The sequence below is a fragment of the Tympanuchus pallidicinctus genome, unplaced genomic scaffold, assembly GCF_026119805.1.
Source record: "Tympanuchus pallidicinctus isolate F22 unplaced genomic scaffold, pur_lepc_1.0 scaffold1, whole genome shotgun sequence".
Classification (NCBI taxonomy): domain Eukaryota; kingdom Metazoa; phylum Chordata; class Aves; order Galliformes; family Phasianidae; genus Tympanuchus; species Tympanuchus pallidicinctus.
In genome coordinates this window covers 78,221,245-78,247,888 of record NW_026294618.1, presented here as the reverse complement: position 1 = coordinate 78,247,888, position 26,644 = coordinate 78,221,245, and the positions used below count along the sequence as shown (strand labels likewise).

At 36.3% G+C, this 26,644-nt stretch overlaps 1 protein-coding gene across 9 annotated transcripts in view; it reads right to left on the bottom strand.

Annotated features, from left to right (window-relative positions):
- BIRC6 (baculoviral IAP repeat containing 6) overlaps nucleotides 1–26,644 on the bottom strand; it is a 181,760-nt gene that overhangs the window by 82,043 nt on the left and 73,073 nt on the right. For 8 of the 9 annotated variants that reach the window (XR_008206958.1, XR_008206963.1, XM_052683945.1 and 5 more), the window contains exons 44-57: nucleotides 23,317–23,450; nucleotides 22,378–22,505; nucleotides 17,261–17,823; nucleotides 14,353–14,528; nucleotides 13,781–13,877; nucleotides 13,405–13,599; nucleotides 10,634–10,834; nucleotides 9,718–9,997; nucleotides 7,596–7,852; nucleotides 6,235–6,343; nucleotides 5,516–5,737; nucleotides 2,803–3,583; nucleotides 1,748–1,891; nucleotides 256–385 (exon numbers count right to left, since the gene is read on the bottom strand). Coding sequence is in view for 7 of the 9 variants with exons in the window: in XM_052683945.1 (XP_052539905.1) it covers nucleotides 256–385; nucleotides 1,748–1,891; nucleotides 2,803–3,583; nucleotides 5,516–5,737; nucleotides 6,235–6,343; nucleotides 7,596–7,852; nucleotides 9,718–9,997; nucleotides 10,634–10,834; nucleotides 13,405–13,599; nucleotides 13,781–13,877; nucleotides 14,353–14,528; nucleotides 17,261–17,823; nucleotides 22,378–22,505; nucleotides 23,317–23,450 (3,417 nt within the window). In the remaining 2 variants the exon portion in view is untranslated. The remainder of the gene's footprint in view (nucleotides 1–255; nucleotides 386–1,747; nucleotides 1,892–2,802; nucleotides 3,584–5,515; nucleotides 5,738–6,234; nucleotides 6,344–7,595; nucleotides 7,853–9,717; nucleotides 9,998–10,633; nucleotides 10,835–13,404; nucleotides 13,600–13,780; nucleotides 13,878–14,352; nucleotides 14,529–17,260; nucleotides 17,824–22,377; nucleotides 22,506–23,316; nucleotides 23,451–26,644) is intronic. The other variant, XM_052683972.1, reaches the window with a different exon arrangement.

Genomic DNA, 26,644 nt, shown 5'->3' with positions numbered 1-26,644 from the left:
AACAACAACAAAAAAAAACACAACAAAACTCCCACCCTCCCCTCTGTAATGGTATCTTAATTGGAGTTTAATGGAAGGAAAAAATAGTATACAACCAGCAAAGTGCATTTTAAATAGAACATGCAAGGTATATTCAAAAGATTATAATTTAAACCTCTGTATCAACAAGTACGTAGGAACACTGCAAATATACAGGTATGAAAAAAAAGGAAATATGAACTATCTTAAAAATAAAACAAACTGTTGTAAACTTGCCTGACACACGATCGAGAACTTCAGCTAGAGTTGTTGAGACAGGTAAATGAAGAGTACGAAATTTGTGCCCAGCTCCATACATTGGATGTTGAATTACATGACTAGTAGCATTAATTCTACCTTTGTACAGCTGAAAGATAAAAAGTTAACATGCTTTTAAGATTCAGAAATAAGTTAAAACACTAAGTTTCTATAAATATATCTCAGCAAAATAAAATTTAACTGTTATGTGTGTTTAAAATGAAAACTTACCTACCCTTCAACTTTACAGGGTCAAATTACGGTAAGATGCTACTTCTCTTGAGTCCTGACTTGTGAATAAAGTTCTTCTACTCAGTGCATTTACTTTTTATGATGGATAACTAATTCTTTATTAGTTCAAATATTTCAAGTATTTTAGTATCACATATTTTAGCCTGATGCGTGTTCATACTTTTATATTGTTCTTTGCTTGCAATAACTTTACAAACTTTTCTGCACAAAGAGCTATTGCTCCCTTTTCCAAACCATCAGGAAAACTGTTTACTAATATTTATACATAGAACCAATTTAATACTTCATAACAATGGAAAACTGACTTAAATATAAAGTTTACCTAAGAACTTCAGGAATAAAGTGGGGATCCAACACATTAAAGATTAATCTGCTAGATATATTAGAAATATACTCTGCATATTCAGATCACTCTTCAGCCTTCTCTTCAGGTGTGAAAGGAGGAATCTTCTACCCACTAAGAACAGCCATACTGTTTCTTGAGATGAAACTGAATTACCTGGCAACTTGTTTTTAAGAACTTGTTTCAGTCTCAGCTTATTCAGTAACTCTGCAAAAATCTGTTCTATGTAAACCGTCTTATTAGAAAACGGATACTACCTTGATGATACCAAAAGCCATATTAAGAATTGATCTCAGCAAGGTTGAAACAAAACATTTAAACATCTTTGTACTAAAACTTATGTGCTCTCCCTTTTCCATTTAACACTATCTAGCTTCCCTGTCATATATAAAAGCACAGCAGTTCAGTATCTCTGTTCTGGTGAAGAAGTGTAAAAGCATAAAGTTGCTTTACAGATCAGTTCAAAAATTTTTTAGTGATGTTACGGCTAACATTGAAGGATCTCTGCCAGTTTTGGAGCATCAAAATTCAGACAGTTCCTCAACAAAATTTAAAATGAAGAACTGATGCAAGGACTAGAACTTATGTTTGTTGCTAATATTTAAGAATACTATTAAAAGGTCTTATGGAAGCATAAGATAAATTCCAGTTTTCTATTCTGTCAGAACATAAATGTTTTCAGCAAGATGGCTTTCTCTCAAAACGATGCCTTGAAATTTCTTTTAAAATGTTGAATTACAATTCACCTAAACATTACTTTCCAGATACATACAGAAGGAAAAGCTGCTGCCTGACCTTTCGAAGTTGAATATACATTGATTTTGGTGGGGGGTTAAATTTGAGCCATGTTGCCCATGTAGATAGAAAAACTCTTACTGGACAAGGGGACTGAAGAAACAAAGTCACTTTCTCATCCTCGAGCATTAGCTGCAAAAAAAGCCTCCGAATAAATCCTGAAATGTTTCCAGAGGTCGGGAGGTTCCCACGTTGAGGAGAAGACTGGAACAATTCACAGAGAACCTGGGAATACAAAATTACATCATATTTTAAACATTTCTATATTTAGGTCTCCAAAATACAGCTCTATATAGCCATAATAAGCAATGCCTAAGATCTACCTTCAGCTATCATTCAAATCAGATCAGAAATGAGCACCGCTGAAGAAACTATCAACAGAAAAAAATTAAAAAATGCATAAAATACTGAATACAGCAAAGTAATTGTAAACATGTAGAGTACTAAGAAAAATAAAAGCTGAAGAAGCAGCATTCAGAAAAATAACTTTTGAATTCCTAAAGCAAGATCTTCCTATTCTGTAGCAAAGCGTCAGAGAAATGTGCTGACTTATTTTTTACTCAAGTTAACTGTTCCTGGGGCACGGACATTCTTAATATTGAGAGAAAAAATCATTTTAAGTGTACTTTCATTCAGCTAGGTCTGAAAGGTTAACAACTGTGAGGAAATTAGCTGAATTTGCATTAGAATAGTGAACTGTTCTGTAATATTCCACATATTCCTGGATACCATACACGTCTGTGTAAACAAACAGCAATTTTTCTTCAATTTCCTAATTTAAAATACGTGAATGGAGCTTCATTTTCAAATCCCACTTCAAAAGAGTTTAAACCTATGTACTTAAATACAGTATAGTGGATTAGGGTCTGAAGTGTCTTGTTAAGGCCATACATCTTGATACAGCCAAGTGGAATACAAATCCATACACAGCACTGAACGGCCATGTCCAAATATTCTTATAGTTTTCTAAGTCTGACCAACACGCTAACAGTTTCAACACAAAACTCTCCCAGTTGATGACAACTTAAACAAATACCTTAAAGAAAGAAGGAAAAAAAGAAGTTTCAGAATTAGAAACTACGCAAATTTTGACACATTAACAAAGAAATGACAATCTCATTTATTTTCTGTCTCACCTGTGCCATAAGCCTCTGGTTATTAGGATGGCAAGAAATGCACTGTAAGAAGAAAGCAACTGTCGCATTTTCAATTGCTGTCCGCTGCTGAGTGGTCAACCCTGCTGTTACAGTTGAAGAAAGCAAGCTGGATCTTGCACTTGTCTGTTGTGCAGTCACACTGTGTCCTCCAGAAGTAGCACCAGAATGGCACAACAGAAATAAAAGCGCTGTCCACAGCGGATTGACTTCAGAACCACCCAACCAGTCCTTCATTATATGGCTGTTGCCAACTTCCGTCAAAAACCTGAGAACAGGAGCAACCAGGTCTGCTGTGATAGGCATTTTATTAAAGTGCTGTGGGACATGGTGCCTCCTGAGTCTATCCTGGGTGATATCTGTTGATTGTGCATTGCAGTCCGAGCTAGAAGTATGGTTAAAGCAAAAACTAGCAAGACTTCTTACAAGCAGTGAAGGCAAACCTGAGTCCAATAACTGCTTGATAGCTTCAGGAGACTGAGATGAGGCAGCCAGAGTAGCCAGGTGAGACTCTGTTAGTGCAAGGGGCGCTTGTGCGTTTTTAGAGTCATCTGTTAAAGACGAAGTGAGGTCCTGCTTTTTGCTGTCATCGGTCATGGACAGTCTGTGTTGACACTGCATTGGAGGAGGAGTGATACCCATCCATCCCATAAGTAAGGAAAAGTAATTTGGGTGGATGTGGCACATTGAGCAAAGCAAGCTATCAACTGCTTTCTTCAAAACCATGTTGCAGGGAAGAGACATGGACCAGTTAAACAGTGATCTGTAGAAGACAAAAATAATATCAAAACATAGATAGCTTGCCACACATACTCTCTTTGTCATTTTATACATCATCTTTATATTAACTATTAACTATTCTAGAAACTATAGTAAAACTGAGCTGAGTTTGACAGCCGCTTTTGGATCACTGTATTAGCAGGACATTCATTACCCAAAAGGCATGCCTCATCCTTATATCTGAATTTATTTCATCACACTGTATTAAAAATAGCTTAGAGGTCACTCTTGCTGGGATGTTGCCATCAAAGACAGGATTTCTGTCTTTGGACAGCTGTCAATTTACACATTTTTGAGATAACTGCAACATCTCTGTGCTTTGTACTCTTCAAGATGCAGCTACTAGAATGGCACACATTTTCCACAAAGTTCTCTTATTTAGTTCTTTGCTTTTCTCTCCTCCCCCCACCCACCTTTTTTTTAAACATTTCTTTTTATTAGAATTCTAACTGAAGATGTTACACAGAAAACGAAAGCAGGAAGAATCTCACTGGTTGAATGACACTATTCTTACTATCCTTAGGACACAGGCTAAAAACAAGTACCTTTAAGCTCACTTCTATTCAAATAATATCACATCAAAAGCACCTGAATGCAAAAGCTAATTTTGCTCCAATTATTTAGCTTATACTTGCAAACTGGTATTTATAAATTAGTGAAAATATTATACTTCACCTACTTGTAACAAGTAGGTACGAAGAAATATTTTAAAAAGCAGTTTTCTGAATTGCATTCGAGTTACTATGACTTATCATGTCATATACAAGATACCATACACAAGATACATAATCTTGAACTCTAAACATACACATTAATGCACACTTTGTGGCACTGTGATGTTAGTATTTTAATAATTTGAATGTATCATCCCATATCACATTTCTATTTAGAAGATAAGAATTGTTTTTCCCTCCTCTGGATGGAAGTATTACTTTATGTTTAGTTGAAGAGAATTGAAGACTCCAAAAGAGAATGTAGATCTAACAAATGTTAGTTTCAATGCTGGCTGATTAAAAACTGCTCCAAGACAGAACACTAACTGAGACTTCTGAAAAGTTCCCAAACTTGGAGTGGCAAGTGTTTTTTAAAATCAATATATAACAGCACACAAACTCTTCACCAACTATAAATTCAACACAATCCTTCCACCAGGATTTTCTAAATAAGTTTATTGTCTGTAGAAAAATAAAACTCTTTTCCAACAAGATATTAAAAATAACTAAGGAATAAATTAGTATCTACTGGTAAAAACAGAAGTAGTGAAATCAAACATGGGAATGACTGGAAAATACATCCAGAGGAGAAGTGATGTGTCACATGAAGAACAACTTAAGAGTTATAGTTAGAATCAACGAAATTGTTTCAAAAGTTGAAATATCAAAGAAGATGAAAACAGTGGAGATGTTATTTTTCTTAGAAGAATTATTTTTCCCATGTTTAACAAAAATCCTTCTCTACTCATTTAAAAATATATAATATAATCTGCTCCAGATGCTGGCTGATATGAATTATAGTTTTATTTGGCAGGAAGTAAAGGAACAGGACTATACTGCAACATGCATACTAAAACTAGGTACAGCAGTTTTATTAGCTTCATTTCATCCTATCCAACAGACAGGAATTCAATTGTTAATCCCACTTCCATATTGGTGCAAATCCAATTGGGTTATTCATTTAAAGAAATCTATTTTATTATCTCTCTTTCTTCTCAAATGTTATAATTCTTAATATGTGCCTGTTTATATACATGTTTAGATCTAAAAGCCACCTGTTTAGATATCTTTTTTAGTATTCACTCTTTCAACTAGCATCAGGGATGTCCATTTCCACTACTTATTCCACTTCAAGCTGTATTATTTCAGAACAAAATAATTTAGTTAGAAAAGTATGTAGTACAATACTTTGCTTTACTTACTCGAAGAGCTCTCTGTCCAGCAATGCTGGTAAATCATATTCAACAAGCAGTTCATAGCTATGCCACAGAATCGCTGCCACACAATGCAAGTGGGAAGGAGATGGCATCAAAAGACCATACTCTCTTGTTGAGCTATTTGGACAAATGTAGCTGACCCGGCCACTTTTTTTCATAGCTGCAACTCTCGCAGAATCACTGACCCATTTTAACAGTGCTTGAATCCTGGAAGGCAAGATGATGTAGTACATTACAAAGGGTCAAAGAAACACTCAAAACCAAATTAACTTGCTCTCTCTGAGTAGGTTGATTTAGGCATTTATCACTTTCTTTGAAGCAGAGATCAAGAAGGAGCTCAAACTCCGTTTTCAAGACTTAAATCACTAACAGCGCAAAAGAAATTAAAAACACATATCATCTTTGACAGTCAAATGTAAGTTTTCTTACTACAGAAAAGGAAAACATAGAAGGTAACTAAGTTCTAAGTATTTCAGAGAAAATTCAGCTGAACACTAAGAGTTTTCTCACTTTCCTAAGACCAAATAAGAGAGGGGAAGCATTTTCCGTAAAGGACGGAAAGAGCTGGAATGGAAAGCTGAAAGGCTTCTTTAGATTTAGGTGCTTCCAGTCTGTATTAAAAATCAGATTTTAAAAGGCTCTGCTTTCGTGTCACTATTTAGCGGACTATACGCACTCTCACAGGATAATCCAAATAACATTACCTATCTTTTGTTCCAGGATCCTGAGTTGTTCCCAGCTGATAAAGAATGTCTATTGTGGAGTCAGAAGAGAGACCATTTAATCTTCCAAACAGTAAAGGGCTATTCAGATCTTGCCGCATTCAAAAAAAAAAAAAAAAAAAGAAAAAAAAAAAAAAAAGACAAGAAATGGGGGGTTTGGGAGGAAGTGGGAGAGGGGAAAACAACAGAAGTACTTACATACATATTTTTTAAAAGTACTCACAAAATTGTTAAAGAATTGCAATGTTAACACTGAACTGAGCTTTGCCATTAACATATGCAGGCTAAGACATCACTATCATGATATTCCACACTTAATACATTCAATTTAATGTCCAGCCTTACTATAGAAGAATGAAATTGATTGCAACATTCATCAGACAGAAGACTTGCAGATTTAACTAGTAGGATTTTCCTCAACGTATCCCAAAAGGCATAGAATCCAGTCACAGAATCAAGAACATGACTAATTACAATAGAGCTGTCAAACCTCATGCATCTGAGAAGCAAATGTTTGGTTCAATATGGAAGCTCATTTAATTCCAATTTTCCCCAACATGACTCTAGCCCAGGAATTCCTTGGATTATTTCCAACTCATTTTCTCCATCCTATATTCCCCATCTCCTGTCCTTTAGTAAACTACACTCCTATTTAACAGCATTCCAATAAAGGATAATGTGCTACTTTGTCACATTAACTCATGGTGAAGTATCACAGGAGGGATTTTGTAAAGGTGTTTTCTGTTAGAATCAGCAACTTCAAAACAGCACAAATAACAGTTAGATCTCTTTTACTGGAAAGCCACTAAACAGCAAAGCAAAGTGATATAGAATCATAAACATGCAAAAACCCCGCAGTACACTGACTGAAGAGCTGCTGCTGTGGGACAAATCAGTTGCTGAATAATTGCCTCACTTAGTGCTATTCAAATTTTACTCTATCCTACAGCTTACTACAGATCAAGCATTACCATACTTACTTTCCTTAGAACTACTCTGAGGTATTCTTTATGTTGAAACATCCACACTGCATACAGGTATATACACAGCTGCACTTAGGATATACTGCACAGCCTACTTTTGTGACTTCACAACATTCCCCTTATCGTATATTCTGCACAAATCAAAACAGTGCTGGTTGCACTGTTTTACTATTTTAGAGCTACTCAGACACAAAGCTCTGCCATGCCCAGAAACATAATGGCAAGATAAACAATGCTGCCATGAAAAAACAGCAGGTATTGGCTAACAGAATTCAAACTCTGAAAGTAACATGCAAATACTAAATTTCTAATACAAGCAACTTTTAAAGCAACAATTGAAAAGAAAGACAGTGCACTCACCTGCAGGGTCACTTCCTGATGCTGAGCAGTTTCTGAGAAGAATGTCAATCAATTTGAGGCCTATTCTGGTGGACTGCAGCCCAATTTTTACAAGCACAGCCTCAATATTTGGAGAATGCATACCACAGTATGGTGACATGAGTAATGCAGCACACGTCTGCAACAGATTAGCAGTGGGTGCTGCAGCACTAGCCATCATTCCTTCTAAATCACTTATATGAGTGAGGCAGTGGTGCAATAATCTTAACCATCCAATACTGAAAAAAAAGAAAAAGAGGAAAATGAGCAAAACGTGTCATTTCCTCATCCTATTTTTCACCTTGTATTAGATTCTATGACAAGTATTGCAGAAAACTTCTGTGACACCATCAGGCAATCTGAGAAAAGTAAAATGAAATAACTCCATCTAAGAGTACAATGTAACATACATTAGTGTTACTGTTGCAACTACTACTTTGAGTTCCTAAGAAAGGCAGGATTCATGGGTAATGGTAGTATTTTTATGGTTTTGTTTTGTTTTTTTTTAGCATTATATTATCATGTACAGGGACAAACCACACTTTTTTCTAGCTCTAAAGAACTCCTTACAGCCTGCAATAAATGCGTATGTAATGGCAAAAGTCATATAAATATGAAAGATGAAATAGCACATCTCCTCACTTGGACACAAATGGATTGACACACAAGGTCAAGATCCTGCAGTAATAGTTGGCAACTACTTATTATACATCTCTCCTAAAAATAAGAGCTTTTGAGAGGATTAATAGTTTGCAAAGGCAGGGCTAGCTGTGCACCTTTTTAGGATCATTCACAACCTACAGTGAAAATCAGAGAGCACAGAGTCCCACCTGACATAAAAACCACAGGAAAACTACAGAAATTAAATTTGTTTATCATTGCATTTCTTCCCCAAGGTCTCTTTTGAACAATATTGCTCACTATTCCTTTTAATAATAACAAGTAATCCTAATGCAATCTAAATTGTACATGAAATAAATGACACCATTTCATTAACAAGTTTTCATGCTTACTTTTACCCACTTTTTGAGATGGGGAGGCAGTCAAACTATGGGAAGCTTGTAAGATATATTTTACACAAAGTTTGCATTTTTATTTTAGGAAAAAAATATTCCAAATATTTATCATGAAAATAATAAATTCTCAGCTATGTCTAAACCAAAATTATACTGAAGTTTATTTAATGTATCTATCAAATCACTGCCATGAATCTTTTGAGATACTTATCAAAATAAGCTGAAAACTACAGTAAAACATTTCAAGATGTTCAGAACGTGCACTCACACTCTCTTTTGTAGTAATTGTTTTTGTTTAACTTGTAGCTAACTTTTTCTGAAGTACAAATATAAAAGAAGAACAATTTGTCCATGAAAATCGGTTTTGCTGCTATTCAGGATCATGGATCAGTTTCAGTTACACAGCTTCTATAAAATATACGCCAGACAGCATGCATGGTTCTCTGAATTCCCATACTTTCAAGTTTTGTTTTTTTCTCAAAGGCATAAAATACTTAAAAATTGTCCTCATATCTCCTTTTCAAACTTAAAAACAACAAGATTCAAAGCTGAAACATTCCAAAGTCATGAATTTTAATCATTAAGTAAGCTAAATTTCAATCAAATCAATAACCTAAAATATTTACCTGTAAATGATTAAATTCAGGTTGAAAAACATTGAGGTTGTCCTTAAATGTCTGCTTTTATTTTAAAAGTAAGTATGAAATTCAAAATCACACGTAAGCCAATCAAAGCTTTTGAAAAGAGTTCTTGCTTATATGCCAGAATCACAACATTCAGTTCCTATTTCTCAATTGTTTGTAAACAGAAATATTGGATACAACTTCCACAAAGCATTCTATTGTTCTATTTCTGCTTCAACACTTACGTAAGTTTCCTGACTTTAGAAGAGGTAAGAAATATGCTGCTACTTAAATATTTTTTGGACAACTGTCTACAATTACGAACACCAAATTTAAGTTTTAATGCTTTCACATCCTTTGTTTTTGTTCACCACTACAGAGATGAAACGTTTTCATTTTACACATACAGGAAAAACACGCTACGAACCATGCTCTAGTCTCTGTCAACTGATACTAGAAGCTTACCTTGTTTTAGAGACCTGATCCTCAGAAGGAAGGAATGGATTATTGACTGTTGCAGACGAGGTGTTTCCAAAAGCTGTGAGGCCCAACAGTTTGATTTGAGAGAGGCCTAACGTACTGGCATCCCGTGGACGATGGAGACGAAGACAGACAGCTGATGCAACTTCAGCTTTCACAAGCTGTATTTTTATGTATGTAAGACCGCTTGTGATAACAGGAGTTGACAAAGGTAACATATTGACACCATCTGCACTTATTTCAACAGATACTGATGAAGGGCAAGCTGCGGAGCAAGGTAAGAAGGTTTAATACCATTTAAAAACCTGTACTGGTTTGAATTTTAAGCATTAAACAAGTATTCATTTTAAGGATAAAGATGATGAAAATGAACTTCAGCAAACACTACTGCAAAACCACAGCTATAGTATGTGTCCTGTGTGATAACACACGGTGAAACGCATCAGCATTTGGATACATGGGTTATGCAGTTTATTCCAAGGACGTGAGATGAAGAAAAGTCCTGTCAGTAAAAATATCACATTTTTTTCTTTTTTGGGCTGTGGCAATAAGAGCTAAGGAAAATAAGAAAATTTCTCTCTCATGCTTCATTGCAACTCCCATACAACTCCATTTTGCCTGAAGGCTTGTGATCAACATCACATTCTCTTAAATTTTGAGAAGTTGGAGAAGTTTTCTGGCATACTGATGCTAATGCCACGAGACGTGCACTATGATACATGAAATCAATCAGAATCAGAGCCTTCAACTCTCAAGAGAAGCTGAACTAGGAAGCTTTTCAACTCATTTATTGGCATTCTTCATACAGCGTATCTGCTTTTGTTCTTCTGATGTTGTTTCTGACACTGCTAAACCTTACTCATAAAACTTTCAAATCAGTGGTGTCAGCAAATATACTTACTTGCAAGAGAAGCCAGATGAGGCTGGATGTGTATCTCTTTGAGCAGCACTGCTGCAGGAAGATGAATTGTGAGATCACACCAAGCCTCCTCAGGTAAAAATATGTATGACCACGCAGCAGATCGAGCTCTTCTATGTGGAGGAGTAGCCTGTAACAGTACTTCAGCAGGTTGGGCAGTAGGGCTGCTTGAGGTGATGGAACCTACAAAAAAAAAGCAGAATCAACATTATTTATACATATTTATTAATTAAATCCAGATGAATTTACCACCTGAATTATGAAAAACAATTTTTAATATCGGTTTTGTTTGTTCATACATTCCATACATGATCATGGTAACTGCTGACATATTTTAATTTTCAAGTGTTTTATATATAGTTTGCCTATTTACATGAACATGCATGTGCTTGAATGTTATCCATCAAACCCCTGAACTTTTCATCAAGATTTAATTACAGAAGCAAGCCAATCAAAAGGTCCAGGTTGAACAGTATGCTTATAACTTGAATTCTGTTCATTCATAGTAAACCTAATGAAAATTTTAAAGGTTTCAATATTGAAATGGTAAGAAATGTCTTTATAATAACAATCTGCAAACATTTTTTCTGAAAAAGTTTTGTTTAATATGAGAACCCTTTTTCTAAATTTAGACACCAAATCCAAAAGCCTATAACTGTATCAACAATCTACTTTTCAAATCTTACAATGACTCAAGAACAAAGTAAAAAGACCCAGGCTATGCCATCTCTAGCAACATGTGTGGCTCAGCAAGACTGGATCTGTGCTGTTCCAACTACAAATACATGAGGTGTTTTAATTTTGAGCAGCTCCATCTGTATCCTATGACTGACTGCCTATTCTTAGTTAGAGGTGAATTCCTAAAGTAGACATTTTGACACATTTTCATCACAAATGAATTCAGTTTGTGCCTCACATAATATCAACCAATGAGAATCAAAGTGTAGAAAGTGAAGTCCATCGGAAGGTACACTTTAAAAGAATGCTCTCAATAGGAAATGAAATATTAAGATAGATAAACTCAAAGCAGAACACCAATAACTGCAGCACTTTCCAAGGCTGAAGATGAAACGCGCAAGAAACCACTGTGATATGTTTAGGATTTTCACTACTGAAAGTGACTGCGTGCCAACATCTGCAGGTTTCTCAAATTTATCTCTTCAGAATTTGTGAATAGTGAAGTAGATTAAGAATGGTTCCACATTCTGATAAACAAACCTTTTGTTTTCTTCCTAATGTCATTTTATTTGATTATTTTAAATTTGAAGGAAAGGACTGAAAGGGACTTCTTTCTTGTCCTACAGTATTTCTAAAGCTTTTTAAAAAATAATCTGTTCTTCACTCATGACAATAAGATACAGGGCATATGCATTTGTCAGCTACACTGGGCTAATGAGCACAAACATGAATCAAGACATTAGTAATGGAAGAAAGAAAACCTCAGCAAAATATTAGAGTGCATTCACACATTAAAACTCATGCATTTTAATATGTGGTACCACATATGTGGTAGCCATTATATTGATATTTATATTGATACTTATATTGATACCAAAAAAGCAGTGCAATTCTAACAAATGTTCATGCAGGTAGCATTGATGCATCTAGGTACAAGCATGAGAACAGTATCAGCAAGAATAGCCCAATGCTCCAGTATCTGCTGTGGTCTGACCTAGCTCTGGCTCATTCTGAGTGAAATGCTATGAAATGCTTCTGTAACAGCTGGATTAAATCTGTTGTGCATTAAGTGCAGCCAGTGAGTCTCAGTGGATTACCACAGAAACTGGTCTGGAATTGTGTATTCAAACAACCCAGGGGAGGAAGGGGCTTACCTTGATTCAATGACTACATTACATACTGACCATTTCCTTTCCTTCCATCCCCCAACCAAACAAGCTCTTATTAACATGGAGGAGGAGTTCACCATGCAATTTCTTTTCTCACTCAGCAACGTCTTGAAACACTAGTACCCTCTCTGTTTAGAAGGTGTGGTAGTACTTCAGTATTTGACACAGTACCTCTTGTTAAGAACATGATGTGTACTACTGGACAGTCAGCTGCATATGAGCCACCACTGTGCCCAGGTGGCCAGGAAGGCCAATGGCATGGTGTGGTGAACAGGACTAGGGAAGTCATCCTGCCCCTGCACTCGACATTGGTGAGGCCTCACCTCAAGTACTGTGTTCAGTTTTGGGCACCTCAGTACAGAAAGGACATTGAGGTGCTGGAGCAGGTCCAAAGAAGGGCAACAAGGCTTGTGAAAGGCTTGGAGAACACGCCCTATGAAGAGAGACTGAAGGAATAGGGGATGTTCTATCTGGGGAAAAGGAGGCTGAGGGGAGACCTTATTGCTCTCTTCTAATAACTGAAAGGTGTTTACAGCAAGAGCGGGGTTGGTCTCCTCTCGCTGGTGACAGGATGAGGGGAAATGGCCTCAAGTTGCGCCACGGTAAGTTTAGGTTGGATATCAGGAAAAACTTCTTCACAGAAAGGGTTGTTAAGCACTGGAATAGGCTCCCCAGGGAGGTGGTTGAGTCACCATCCCTGGATGCGTTTAAAATCTGTTTGGATGTGGTGCTCAGGGACACGATTTAGTGGAGGGTTGTTAGTTAGGGTAGTATGGTTAGGTCATGGTTAGACTCTATGATCTATAAGGTCTTTTCCAACCTAAGCGATTCTATGATTCTATAACTTTACGATGCAGATTCAAATGGCCACTGGATATTAAGGTGAGAGAAGGTTGTATTACTTACCCAAGGGTGCGAAATTGTGAATTCCCTCTGCATTATCAGGTTCAGAAGCTAGCACTCTGGCTTTCAAACTACTGTCTGTTGCTTTGGTGGGACCAGAATCAAGGAATTTCATAATAGTTGAAACCATACTTCTTGCTGTGTTAACAATAGCTCTTGTGCTCGTTACCATGTTGTTACAAATAAGCTGAACACCACCTATGCATAATTGGGATGGGAAAAAGAAACAAAACCTGTTCAGAAGCCTGTGATAGATTCTAAGCAAATAAACACATATTTAATAAATTTGCTTCTCTAGACATCCGTCTGTATTCCTGAAGTGCCATAAAATCTACAATAAATCTTCTACTTGAAGCACCCAAAGAAAACACGTTCTTACCCATGTCATGAAAAGCCTTCAGTGCCTCGCTTGTGTCCAAGACTCGTAAAATGAACCAGAGGAGTGGTTCAGACAATTGACAAGTGGCAAGAGAACCCTAAAAGAAAGTTAAGAAATACAATTTCATACAGAATTAGAAATTAAAATAAGAAATCCCACCACAGTCTCTACCACAAAATAGCAGTATCATCCTCCAGAAGGTTCACTCCTACACAGGAGAAGCCTTTGTAGTAAGGAAAAGATTAAATGACAAGGTAAGTAGCTGAAGGGAATTAAGAATATTGAGCATTATATATACACAGTAATACAAACACAATAAATGTATTTCCCACTTGAACACAATGAAACATTCAATTCACTTTTAGCCAGGAATATTTACAGGAACACCAAAATATCCTTAGAGAAACTCCTTAACTCTCTCCCCCTTCAGAATGATGGAGACTTCCTATCTTCTGCACCACAGTCATGTCGGAAAAATATTAAAATCAGTCAGTTTACTGACATGACTATAGCTTACTGTATCAACCAAAATGTAATCATCTTGAAGAACAGCAAAGTTAAAGGGAACCTACCTGTCTTCCCATATACCCACAAGCCATGTAAGTAAGAATTGGCTGAAGCATCACTTGCACCGTTGTTGCTTTCTTACTAAGTGTTGTCAGGATAGTGAACAATCCATCTCCAACTGATATTGCATCTAAGCCACCATGAAAGTTTTCATGTTTAGTGAGATGTAAGCCACTTGCACCTTAGTGAAAACAGGAACAGTTCAAGGTTCAGAAGCTGAGACCTAACAAATTGTTACAGCATAGAGGAGAACTCAAGGATATTTAAATTTCATTTCAGCTAAATATTGGCATGGATTTTACAAGAAGGACAATTTTCAGGTTCATATAAATTACCATTAGTTCTTTGCTTAACATCTGCATCTCTATTGGAAATACCTCTCTTTGAACTTTTCTTCCCAGTGTTACAGTTCAGGATTTATTCAGTAATATTGATTACATATTTGCTGAAAAGGAGGAAGGAAAGCAGTAGAATATTCTTCCCTAAGAGAAACTACCTCTGTAAAAATTACTGCCTCCCTGAGCATATGACATCAATTTGAGCTTTTAAAAGTGGTTTTAGATTGGAGTTGGGGAAACGGATTTCATTTCCCTTCCATTTACAGGAACTGGAATTATACTCACAGAAAATAATGTAAAGAATGTGTTTAAGTGATCTTTGCAATATGCCTTAGAGAAACATTTTGGCAAGAGAATTGACAGCTATAGTACTTTAATCACCTTTAAGTTGTCAAGTAAGAAAATACTGGTAAGCTTTGAAAGCATGGAGACAGACAGAAGTCTCTTAGGACTCGATCTCTGTGGTGTCTAGAAAAGTTAAAAATAAATGACAGTCGAAGAAGATGTTGCAAAGATTTTAGATTTTGAGGCATGGGAAAGGAAGGGTAGGATGGGAATACTACTACTTATGTGATTTTCATAGCCTGTCAATGAGAAAGCATAAAATCCTAATGAAATGCAAAGACAAAACTCACAAACATTTTAACTTCATGTGACAAAAGAGTTACAGAATGCTATCCTGGTTCTTGATCTACTGGCTTTCAAGGTACAGTAAATCAACATTATTAGCAGAAATTCTGACACAAGAGCCATTACTTACTAGTGCACATCTGCTTAAGTCTTACGGTTTATCTTTCCTAGGTAGCCAGCATTCTGCCCTACCCACTACATGTTTACTACTAAATGCTGGTAATTGATTTTTGGATCATACATATCCTTGGCAGCAATCTTAGAGAAACGTTTTGTTCAAAGAAGTTGTCTGGAAAGAGCTAAATGCAGATTTTCTTGAAGGAACTAAAACCACAAAGAACTGTGTTACATCTTCCCAAAACTCACACAAATTAGTTTCAGTAACCTGTATCAAAAGACCCTGGGGCAAACAATCCATTGAAGGGATCCAGTTGGCCCAGTGCTCTGAATTCTATGAAAAACATTGACATAATGCTGTCTTTCCAAACTGATTTCTTAAAAAATACAAAATATTTGCTAGACACAAAATGATGGTTCAGAAAGACATAAAAGTTGAAGAGAGTGTTTGAATTTCACTCCCCAAAAACATGTACTCAAAACAATCAACCATGCATAGAACAAACTACTTTCAATGTTCCTTCATATTGCATTGTGATACAACACCAACTATCCAGAGTGAGGCTGAAGCATTTAAGAATTAATTTCAGGAAGATTCCAACAATGCACTTCAGGCTGTTCAAGTCCTGCCTGCTATTTGACTTCTGGGGATTGCTACTTTCTCAGCTGCTCTTATAACAAATGGACCACTGGTCAGACATTCACAGATTCTCATCCAAAGAACACACTGTTTTTGACACCACATTGGTTAAACACATTCACATCCACTTAAGACAAATCAGCACAGAAGACAACAGAGAAGCTTTCTTGGAAATAAGAGAAACACTACAGAGTACAAAATTTCACAATTATTTTTGTATCTGAAATGAAGTGCATGGTCCAAGCCTATTTTTCTGCAAACCGTTCTTCTACTTTTACACACGCATTACCATTCATGTAGTATTTCATCTGGTAGTTCAAGCTGTGCAAATAAACTGTATGTTATCTTCGCAGCTCAAAAGCAAGTCTCAAAGATATCTACTTGGAGAAATCACACCCTAGACACATTTCCAACAAACAGCAACTTTTCTGTTTGAAGTATCTTTGGCAATCCACACTTCTTAGTAACAGGAAGAATTCCCACAGATATATTACTAGAACCCTAGAGTATGCTGCTAAGAAGACTTCTGAAAAAAAAACAGGGGAATGGAAAAGTGCCTGCATTTTTGCAATGGCACAGTTGTAATTCTTCTCTTCCAAAAGTAACTCAAAAAAGAAAAATATTGCTATATGAAGTGAACTATCAAGGTAACATGCCTGTAGTACAAACTGAAGACAAATTCTAATCCATGTATGGAGACATGTAAAGGCAAAGACTGAAATACAGGAAATTCCTTTTAAACATAACAAACTGTATTTTTCTTCAAGGATAACTGAACACTGGTATAGACTTCCCAGAGCAGTTGTGGAGCCTCCACTCTTGAAGAATTAAAAAAATACACTGCACAAGGTACTGAGGAGCCTACTCTCTGCATCGGGATTTCCTTGTGCAGGGAGGTTTAACCAGGCAATCTCCAGAGGTCCCTTCTGACATCAATCCTTCTGAATTTGCTGAATCCCAGAATTACAAATGCCAAACGCTTCCATTTGGCTTTAATCACCATCTCCCACCTTACAGTGTTTTTGTCCCTACATTACATCACTTGCTGTCCTTCTCACTTTTCTATCAGCTTCTCTTTTTCTGCCTTTTTTGATACATTTTGTATGTCTGTGCCAATGCATTAGTTTGTAGAAGTTTCAAGTATTTACCACCACAAAAGACCTTCCCCTTTAATTAAGAAATACCTACCAATAATCATTGCCATAGCGCTGCTGTTACACTGGCCAAGGGCAGACAAAATCTGGCTCATAATTTGTTGGTTGGCTAACACCAAGTCCGCAACATACGCAGTTGATCCTTGAATACTAGGATTGTTTCCATTGCCATCTTTGCCTCCTGAAACCTTTTCTTCATCAGACACACTGTCTGTGGTGCTGCTTGCTACTGGTACACGGGCACTATATTCTCGGTTACTGGAAAGCGGCAGTTGAATTAAAATGTTCACCAGTTTTAACAAATCAAACATAAGTTGATCCCTTGTCATTTCTCCACAAACAGCCTTGGCATCACCTGGACGGATAATGTTGGCAAAAAGTCCTCCAAAACATGCTCTAGCACCCACAGAGCTGTCTGAGCCGCTGCGAGACATCACTTTGTCCGAACATGTAATGTAATGATGCACAAGGAAGGTTATAGACTCAATCACTGCAGAAATGGTGCTAACTGACACAACTTCAAAATTCTGTTCCAGGGTAAATTCCAAGAGTTTCACTTGTGCATCCAAAGGCCCTTGGCCTGTCTGAAAAGCACCTCTGGAAAGAAAAAGGAAAAAAAAAGATATTTCATTATTCAATATTAACAAGATAGATAATTTTTTTGTTGTTGTTTCCTTGAGATTTAAGAATCAAAAAGCACGCCAGACTTCCAATAAAAAAATAGCCATTTCCAGAAATGCAATTTGAAGCATAATTTGATCTTTCACATAAGTTAAGTATTCATAATTTTTAACTACCAATGATTACAGAGTCAGTGGAATTTCTTCATGCTTTAACTTTTCTGATACTACAAACAATAAAAGCTTCTTTTCCAAAAATATGAAATCTAGCTAGATCTTTGTTTCACTTTTTTTTCTTTTTAACTAAGCAGTTAACTTTGTGAGTATGTATTTCAGATACAGTCCTGTTCATTTGCTGTGGGTGAAAAGTTTCATAAACTTGCAGGGAAATTGCATGGGAAGAAGCAGTCTAATACTATAGTATCATCAGGATTTTTTCCTTAATTCTAACAGGAAAACTCAACAGGATTTGTCCCTCTGTAAATTTTTTTCCTCCAAAGTAGAGAGAAGAATGGTCAGTTTTAAGCTTTCTAAATAGCGACTATACGTAAAACGATGAGAAGATACTCAAGTTGTCACAGGTAGGTGCTTACAGGTTGATTACTTGAGGGATCTCTTCCGGCACTAAACTTATTTTCCCATTTGAATCAGAATCACAGAATGGCCTGGGTTGAAAAGGACCAAATGATCAAGAAGTTTAAACCTCCTGCTATGTGCAGGGTCACCAACCACAAGACCAGGCTGCCCAGAGCCACATCCAGCCTGGCCTTGAATGCCTCCAGGGATGGGGCATCCACAACCTCCTTGGGCAGCCTGTTCCAGTGTGTCACCACCCTCTGTGTGAAAATCTTCCTCCTAATGTCTAACCTAAACCTCCCTGTCTCAGTTTTAAACCATTCCCACTTGTTCTATCACTATCCAACCTTGTAAGCAGACATACCCCCTCCAGTTTATAAGCTCCTTTCAAATATTGGAAGGCCACAATGAAGTCTCCCTGGTGCTTTCTCTTCTCCAAGCTAAACAAGCCCAGTTCCCTCAACCTTTCTTCATACGAGAGGTGCTCCAGCCCTCTGATCATCTTAGTGACCCTCCTCTGTGCTTTCACACATTTACCAGTAGATTGCAAAATGAACTTTCTCAATCAAGTGTATTTAACATAAAGCTGGTTCTAATTCTGTAAGTGTGGTTTGGTTAGTAACTTGAAACATTTCTCTATTTCTTTTGACGCTGAGTAGTCAGTCCCACTATAACATTACATGCAGAACAAAATATTTTCTATAAACAGATCTGAAAAAAATATCTGCCATTTAATTAATTCTAACAGTAATACACTGCCTTTTTTTTTTTTTTTTTTTTTTTTTTTTACAATCAATCTTACAATTTGGTCAGACAAGGTAGAGTTCAATAACTGCCTGAGGATCTACAAATAGTCATCAAAGCTCTTTTTTAGTGCTTTGCGTCCATGTTACATTTCAGTCCTACTTTTAATTTGTCTTAAAAAAAATGTTAACACAACTCAAAAGCTATCATTTCAATTTCTTAATCAGCTTATTTCAAGTATATTATAACACATAAGTATGCATTTTAAGATTCATTATGAATTAATGATTTTACAGAATAATTAAATTTCTTGTATGAGTAATAGTCCAATAACATAACCTAGTGAACGTCACCTATGCAATTCAAGTTAATGACATAAAATTTCTTAGAGAAAGCTGAAATAGTTTTCTGTAAGATTAAAGGATAGATAACACCAAAGTGCCACCTACTGGAAAAGGGGGAAACAAGAAAATGAGGAAGTCCTTGCCTCATTACATTAAACCTTTGTCTGGAGATGTGTAGAACATCTGTATCAGAAGTAAAACATAATTCCTAATGCATTTCAGGCCAAACAACTGCCACATGACTAGTTTACTGCTGTACACACAACGGTCTTGGGCCCACTGACTGAGCCTTCAAGAAGCAGAACTGCTAAGCACAAGGTAAAATCTCCTCGCTGTTGCACAGACAGAGGTACTCCTCCACACAACTGAAGAGACACTACATCAATAGAGAAGAGCAGGACAGAGGAGATTTTTTCAATGTGGAGAAGAGTAAGCAAGAAAAGGGACACAGTGCTAACTTCCCCAGTGCTATGCCACCAACAACCTGACCAGGCATGAAGATGGCCAGGCTAAGAACTTGTCCCATAGTAATAGGTAAGACAGATGCATAAGACAGATCACACGCAGATTTCCCTTCTCTTTCTAAAACCAAAAGCTGAAAGCCACACATGGAAAACCACAGATCTAAATAGTCCTTACATATTTTTGTATCCATGTAAAGAAATGTTAGAGTGGTATCACTCGTGATTACTCAACATGGATATCCCCAAACCTAAACTTTGAACTAAGCAGCAGAGCTAAAATAACATGAAGTTATAGGAAAAAAAAAAACAAAAACACCCACACAGGAACAATCAAATAAAAACCAAAACAACAACAAAAAAATCCCAACAACTCAACTACAGGGGGAGGCAGAACATTCAGGAACAGACCCTTCATTCACAAACTAACGTACGATGCAGACAGCAGGCATTGCTAGGTGTCAAAAGGGCCTTGAGAACCTTCAGAAGCTAGTAAAGCTAGTGAAATGACATTAAAATGTCAGCGACAAATGACTTGCCTAAATGACCATCCTTTTTAAAGCCAGCTTCAGATATTGATGAAATCCAAACAGTGTAAGCCATAAGATACTTGGTTCATTTTCCACATTAGCAGAGTTTGAGATTGTGTTTGAAATGCTGAAACCTTTTCAAAACTGATATGTAAAGTTCCAAAAACAACATTATTATTTTGAAAGCAAGTAAAAAGAAAAAGAAGTAGTAACAAAAAGATGCCTTCGCCTTTTCTTAGTTATGATAACTTAATTGCAGGGAAGAAGGAGACCTTATTAACAGCAACAGAAGTTCCAAGCATGAACATTCCTGGATCTAAAGAAGCTTATACTGACAATCAGGGACCATGGCTGCATTTAAAATGCAGAAACACAACCAGATCATTTGGCGTCTTACGACTTTCTACTGTTTGCTGGAGATGAAACCAGAATTGGGTAGTCTGGTAATATATTCAAAATGTGGTAGTTCTTTTATTTACTGGATGCAATTAGTTATTTTAAAGGAATAGCACACAGATGTAAGCATTTGTGCAGGCACAGTTAGACGAATCATTGCTTGTTGACAAAAAACAGTACCGCAGAAGGTGTACAATACACTTGGTCATGAATTCAGATCTTGCAGTAAGGTTTAAAGAGACTTTGAAGCCAGAAAAAGCAGATAAATGAATAAGAAAAGGACAGGCCATCCAAGAAGCTGAGAATTGCAACAGATTTGGAAATTAGTGGTTAATGCTCCATATGGCCTCAGCACAGCTACTTGGAGACTGCAGAACTTTCACTGTATGTTCTATTGAGACAATAAGAAAGAAGAAAAATATGCTTTCTTTATAAGAAGAGAAATATGCTTAAAAGTTCTGCCTTCTATGTGTTCCCTACTATCTTAAGCAGAAGCCAACAATTCACTTTCAGATTTCCTTTTGTTCTGCCTGTCCTTGAGTTTGTAGAACACAGAGAAAGAATAAAGAAAAAGGAAAGTAGAGACAAAAAGCACAATGCAGTCTTATTTTCATATGACTGAGGTTGTCAAAAATTTGGCATGCAAAAGATGGTAGCAAAAATACGTTTCTTCTCCAATGACATTATAAGAAAATGAAAATGCAATAAAACATACAATCTGTAGTTTTACTCTCCTTTGGTAAGCTCCTTGTTTTCTTCTAGTCAACTTTATGGTTGGTTTTTCACAGTTTTGATTTGAATGAAGCTGATTTAGTATTTTATGGGTAAGAACTTTAAGTAATGGATACAGCTGTAATTAATTGTTTGTATTAATTCCATTTGTTTGCATGTGTATATACAAAAGCTTGCATATTTGCCTACATATCCTGGACTTCTGCATCATTAACATATGCACACATTATCACACTACTTCTGAAGTGATCCGTATTCTAAACAACCAAAATCATTAATGTTCTTGATAGCATTTTCATGAAATAAATACGATTATGCAATCACACATTTCATCCTACTTACATTATAAAAGTAATCTACAAACAATTTGCTTTACCTTTGGTTAATTCAGGCCTTTCAGGATGCTTTTGCCTTTTCAATGGGTAAACTCATCAACAGTGCCTTTATTTTAGGAATTCCTCTAACCCTGAAGAATGCCTACATCTTAGCCCATGATAAAATGACAGTCCAACCAACTTCTCAATGCTTACATTCACTGTCCCTTGCATAAAGATGGCTGGCTGCATGTGCATTCCAGGTGCACTTTTCCACATGCTAGAAACTGCCTGGATGCAACCAGTAATGCTGCGATCTCAATCCATACACAACCTGACAGTAGGACAAGAGAGGGAATCTACACATTTTGGCTACGACGCATAAACAGATTTTAAAGACAAAGAGGGTAGGAAAACAAAGGGCTAAGATTTACCTTTCTGTTGAAAGAATATGTATTAATTTCAATAAAAATTCACTAAACATTTGAGGACAAGTTGATGAAAGGTGCACTTGTAATCGAGTAAGAAATTCTTGCATAGCTTGCGTAGCAGTTGGCCCAACCTAGAGGGAAAAGAATTTTAATAAGTATATACAAAATTGAAATGTCTTCAAGACCAAGAAGTTGTTCCCAACATGAAAAACATCTTCTAAGAATAGATAAGTATTACGTAACTTAACTTGCTTTCTGAAGAATTTTAGAGTTTTCTACTCCAGACCAACTTTTACCATGTGTTTTTCTACCATTATCCATGAGTAAAAAGCAAGAATTCAATTCTTTGCCTAACACTTGTTAGGTGTTTCTGAGAATCCTGTCCAGTATTACATAAGAATAAGTTAAATTTGGCTCTTTTTTTTTTAATCTCCATTCACAAATGTTTTGAAGACCACAAAGAGCAGAAAATTAGTTGAAATTAGGAAACACATTAGAAATCACATTGCTTCAAAGAACAGGCAGAAAAGAGAAGCACAAAACACTCTTTTAAATTCAAGAATTGTTAGATATTTAATCTTCATTGTCTTTTTTATCCTAATCCAGCATGAATTCCGTAAGCAAACTGAACTCTGCAAGTTTTCTATGCACACTACTAAAAAATTTTAACATAGAACACACTAACCAAGAAATCACATCCTCCCTAGAGCAACTTGGCCACATAAATGTAAAAAGGAAAGTTCACTATTCATAGCAAATCATCAACATGAACTTCCCACCAGTTGTTCATCAGAGCCAACAACAACAACAAAAAAAAAAAAAAAAAAAAAAAGAGGAAAAACAGTGAGCTGAGGATATAATACAACACAGATAACACATTTCTGTCATGTTTATTGAAATGTTATTATGAAGGGTTATTCTGTTATTTTAATTGCTACTTACCTGTGGACTGTGTTGATTTGTTCCATGAGGATTTGTGCCAGAAAGAAATTTCACTAATACATGAATGAGGTTTGGATCTGACACCAACAGTTGGGCTGTACTTTCCTGAGCTCCAATGGCACTGCTTGGACCAGCTTAAAAATAAATGCATGAAAATTAAATCTCTCATCTTAAACATGTAATGTAAATACAACATTTATAGTGTATATCTATTACACTTACTTCATTATGCATAAATATTCAGAAGTAGAATTAAGTATCAGAAGTTGCTTACTGAGGACTACAATTTGGAGTAATGAGTTTTCCATCAAGTACAGCTAAACCCCCCCCAAATATTCCACCAGTATCTCAGCTTGCTAAGGTAAAATACACAAATGTAGAGTTTTAGTTTTGTAGAAACAATATCTACACAGATTAATCTACACAGACTTTAACTCTTTTTCTTTGCTAGTCCTCTCTGTAGTAAGGCTTTCGCACATCTCTTAGTTTGCCAGAGACCATGTGTTCTATTATCATGTATGCAATCAAGATATTTTTTGTTTGTGGTACATTCACCGACTTCACATCACTGATTAACACTGCAGGGAGCTCAACAGGTAAGGGCTTTGAGGACAAGAAGTTAAAATAAAATACATCCTTTAATGATCACGCAAGCAAGCTTTATTAAACATGCAGCTTTGACCATTCAGTTGTGGTATATAAAATCAGCACAAAACACAGCTTTTGAGAAGCACAGCTTATACCTATCCAAATTAAGATCAAGTTATAACACGCTAAAGCTGTGATCTCCTTCAGACTGTCTCATAGTACATGAAAGAAACATTGAATCAAGAGGAAATCTTGCTCAGGTGCAAGAGTTTGACTGACATCTCTTTGCACTTCAAGATTCCCAATTAGGGGAGATGCGAAAAGAATCAAATTCTAAACTACTTACTGGTCATTCTGTTTGTATCAGTCCTCATCATTCAAAAAAAATTCCTTAAATTGAACAATAAGAAACCAAACAGGAAGGAAACATCTAAGTTTCATCAACATCTCAGTGATACTAAGTTTTCCCCTTACCAAGTGCCATTTTGTTTTCTAACAATAAATAGATTTACTCCTTTAGATGACAGCAGAAAACTAATGCTGAAAGCATTTCTTGTATAGCTACACAAATAATTTTGCATTGATTTACCAATATTAGATTTAGAACAAGTAGGCTTGGTTATAGTAGGCTTGTACAAGTAGGCTTGATGGAAGATGGAATGGCAATAGCTAGAATTGAATAAAAGCAACAGAGCCTCTCAAGGCATTCCAGTTCCATTCTATTATAGACATTAAGGCTGTTGCAGTTTACATTTGACAGTGCAAAAATTAAAAAGCTAGGCCTTGTCTGGATGAAGGACAAGCCTGTAAGAGAAGCTAAGTGCACACTTCCACTGATCGTCTGACAGGAAAACCAAATTTTTCAGAACAGAGAAATCTTCCACTGCAGGATGGGCCTTGGAAATACCAGCCTTGGTGAACTAATCAAGTTTATTTTCCCCATCTTGAACTGCACCTGTGAATACTTACTGAAGCAAAACAGACAACACATTAATTTTACCCTGAGAAAACTAGATATATCAGTTGTTGGTGGATATTTTATTGGTTGGTTATTTTTAGGGGGTGAAATTTCTAAGTCTGCCATAATTGAAGTAAAAAATGAAAATGAATACCCAGATGACAAAAAGTATTAACTTACTAAGGTCACACCCCTTGTATTTACACACGAACCTGTTTCCTTGAACATTTTGCTGATCTAGTGTGTAACTGCAAAACTGAAACTTCAGTTTTTCCAGAAGTACTCCAAATTATTTTAAAAGAAGTGTATAAAAGCTCATAAAATGTTCTATAATATGTATTTGAAGAAGGAACATTTGTGTTTTCCTGCACTGTTAAATGGCACCTTCAGAGAATAACCTATGAAGTCTACAGTCAGTGTGACAAGTAACACTTCTATTCTGTGGGGTTTTGTTTTGTTTTAAATGCTAGAACTTCCCCCGAATTCACAGCCCCAAACCATCTTCTCTTGACAAACAGCAGCCAAGTCCACAGGCTAACACTCAGCTCCACTGCTTCTAAGTTTAGATGGCTCTGTAGTTTTTCTGCTTTACCATGACAGGGTTGACAGCAAAACTGAGTAACTACACTTTCATTACCTCCTGTGTAATTTTATATTTTCTATTTAAAAGCTGGAAATATCACTGCAATATAAAGCCCCACTTTATTTGTACATTGCTTTAAACGTCTGACACGATCTAACTCAGACCTGAGGATGCATCAACATTATCCACTCTGTTAGGTAGCATTTATGCTCAGAACACTTCTTTCTCCAATGCCATCTCTGGTGACAACATAAAAGATGTGCAAAAGGACACGTGAGTGGAGCATGAATACCTCTTGTTAAAGAAACAGATCAGTAAACGTATTACAAAAATGATATTACAAACAACAGCTGCCTACATTAGAGCAACTGAAACTCTGAAATTTTTCTTAGGCATCACTTTCACCTAGCAGAAGGAGTTTCAGAAGTTTTTCATGATATTGTTAAATAATACCAAGAAAAAAGTGAAAATCTGAAGGAAAAAAATGTGTTCCAAAGGCAAGGATTTCAAATAGCTTATATAGAGAAAAAAAGAGTTTCAAGGGCAGATTACAGAAAACAGCTCAGAACAGTTGTGTCACCACAAAATAGCAAATTATTTCAGGAAAGTACGATCCTCCGTTACTCTGGATTTTATCTGTTATTATTGCATTTAGTCATACGGTTGGTGTCAAAAGAGAATTTAAGAAGTTCTGATACGGCCTAAATACGTACATTTTCAGAGATTTCAGGCTCCAATTTCACAAACTACTCAGTATCTTCTTTAGGCTTAAGGACAAGGCCACAAAAGCAGTCCCCATGACAGCTGCCCTATTACTATCATAGCTGTTTAGAAGCTAAATTTCTTCATTGAAAATTGCATCCTTTAATGTCTCTACTTGACTTGTGGCAAAATTTCCTTCAAAAAGGGAGATTATCATTACCATCTTACAGAGCCATACAGAGAATGCACGATAATCACATACATAGGAAAGTGAAATGAAGTGGATGGATTTTTTTTTTTTTTGAATAAATTTAGCTTCTAGGGGCTTATCTTCAGAGAGCTTAACATAAGCAGTGACTGGAGTCTGCATATTTATGAAAATATTCTTATTGCATCAGAAAAAACATGAATTCCTCTTATATTGCCTTAATCCTCACTCTCTGCTACCTCTTTCCATAATACAAAGCTACCTCTCAAGGATCTTTACCTACTCCTCA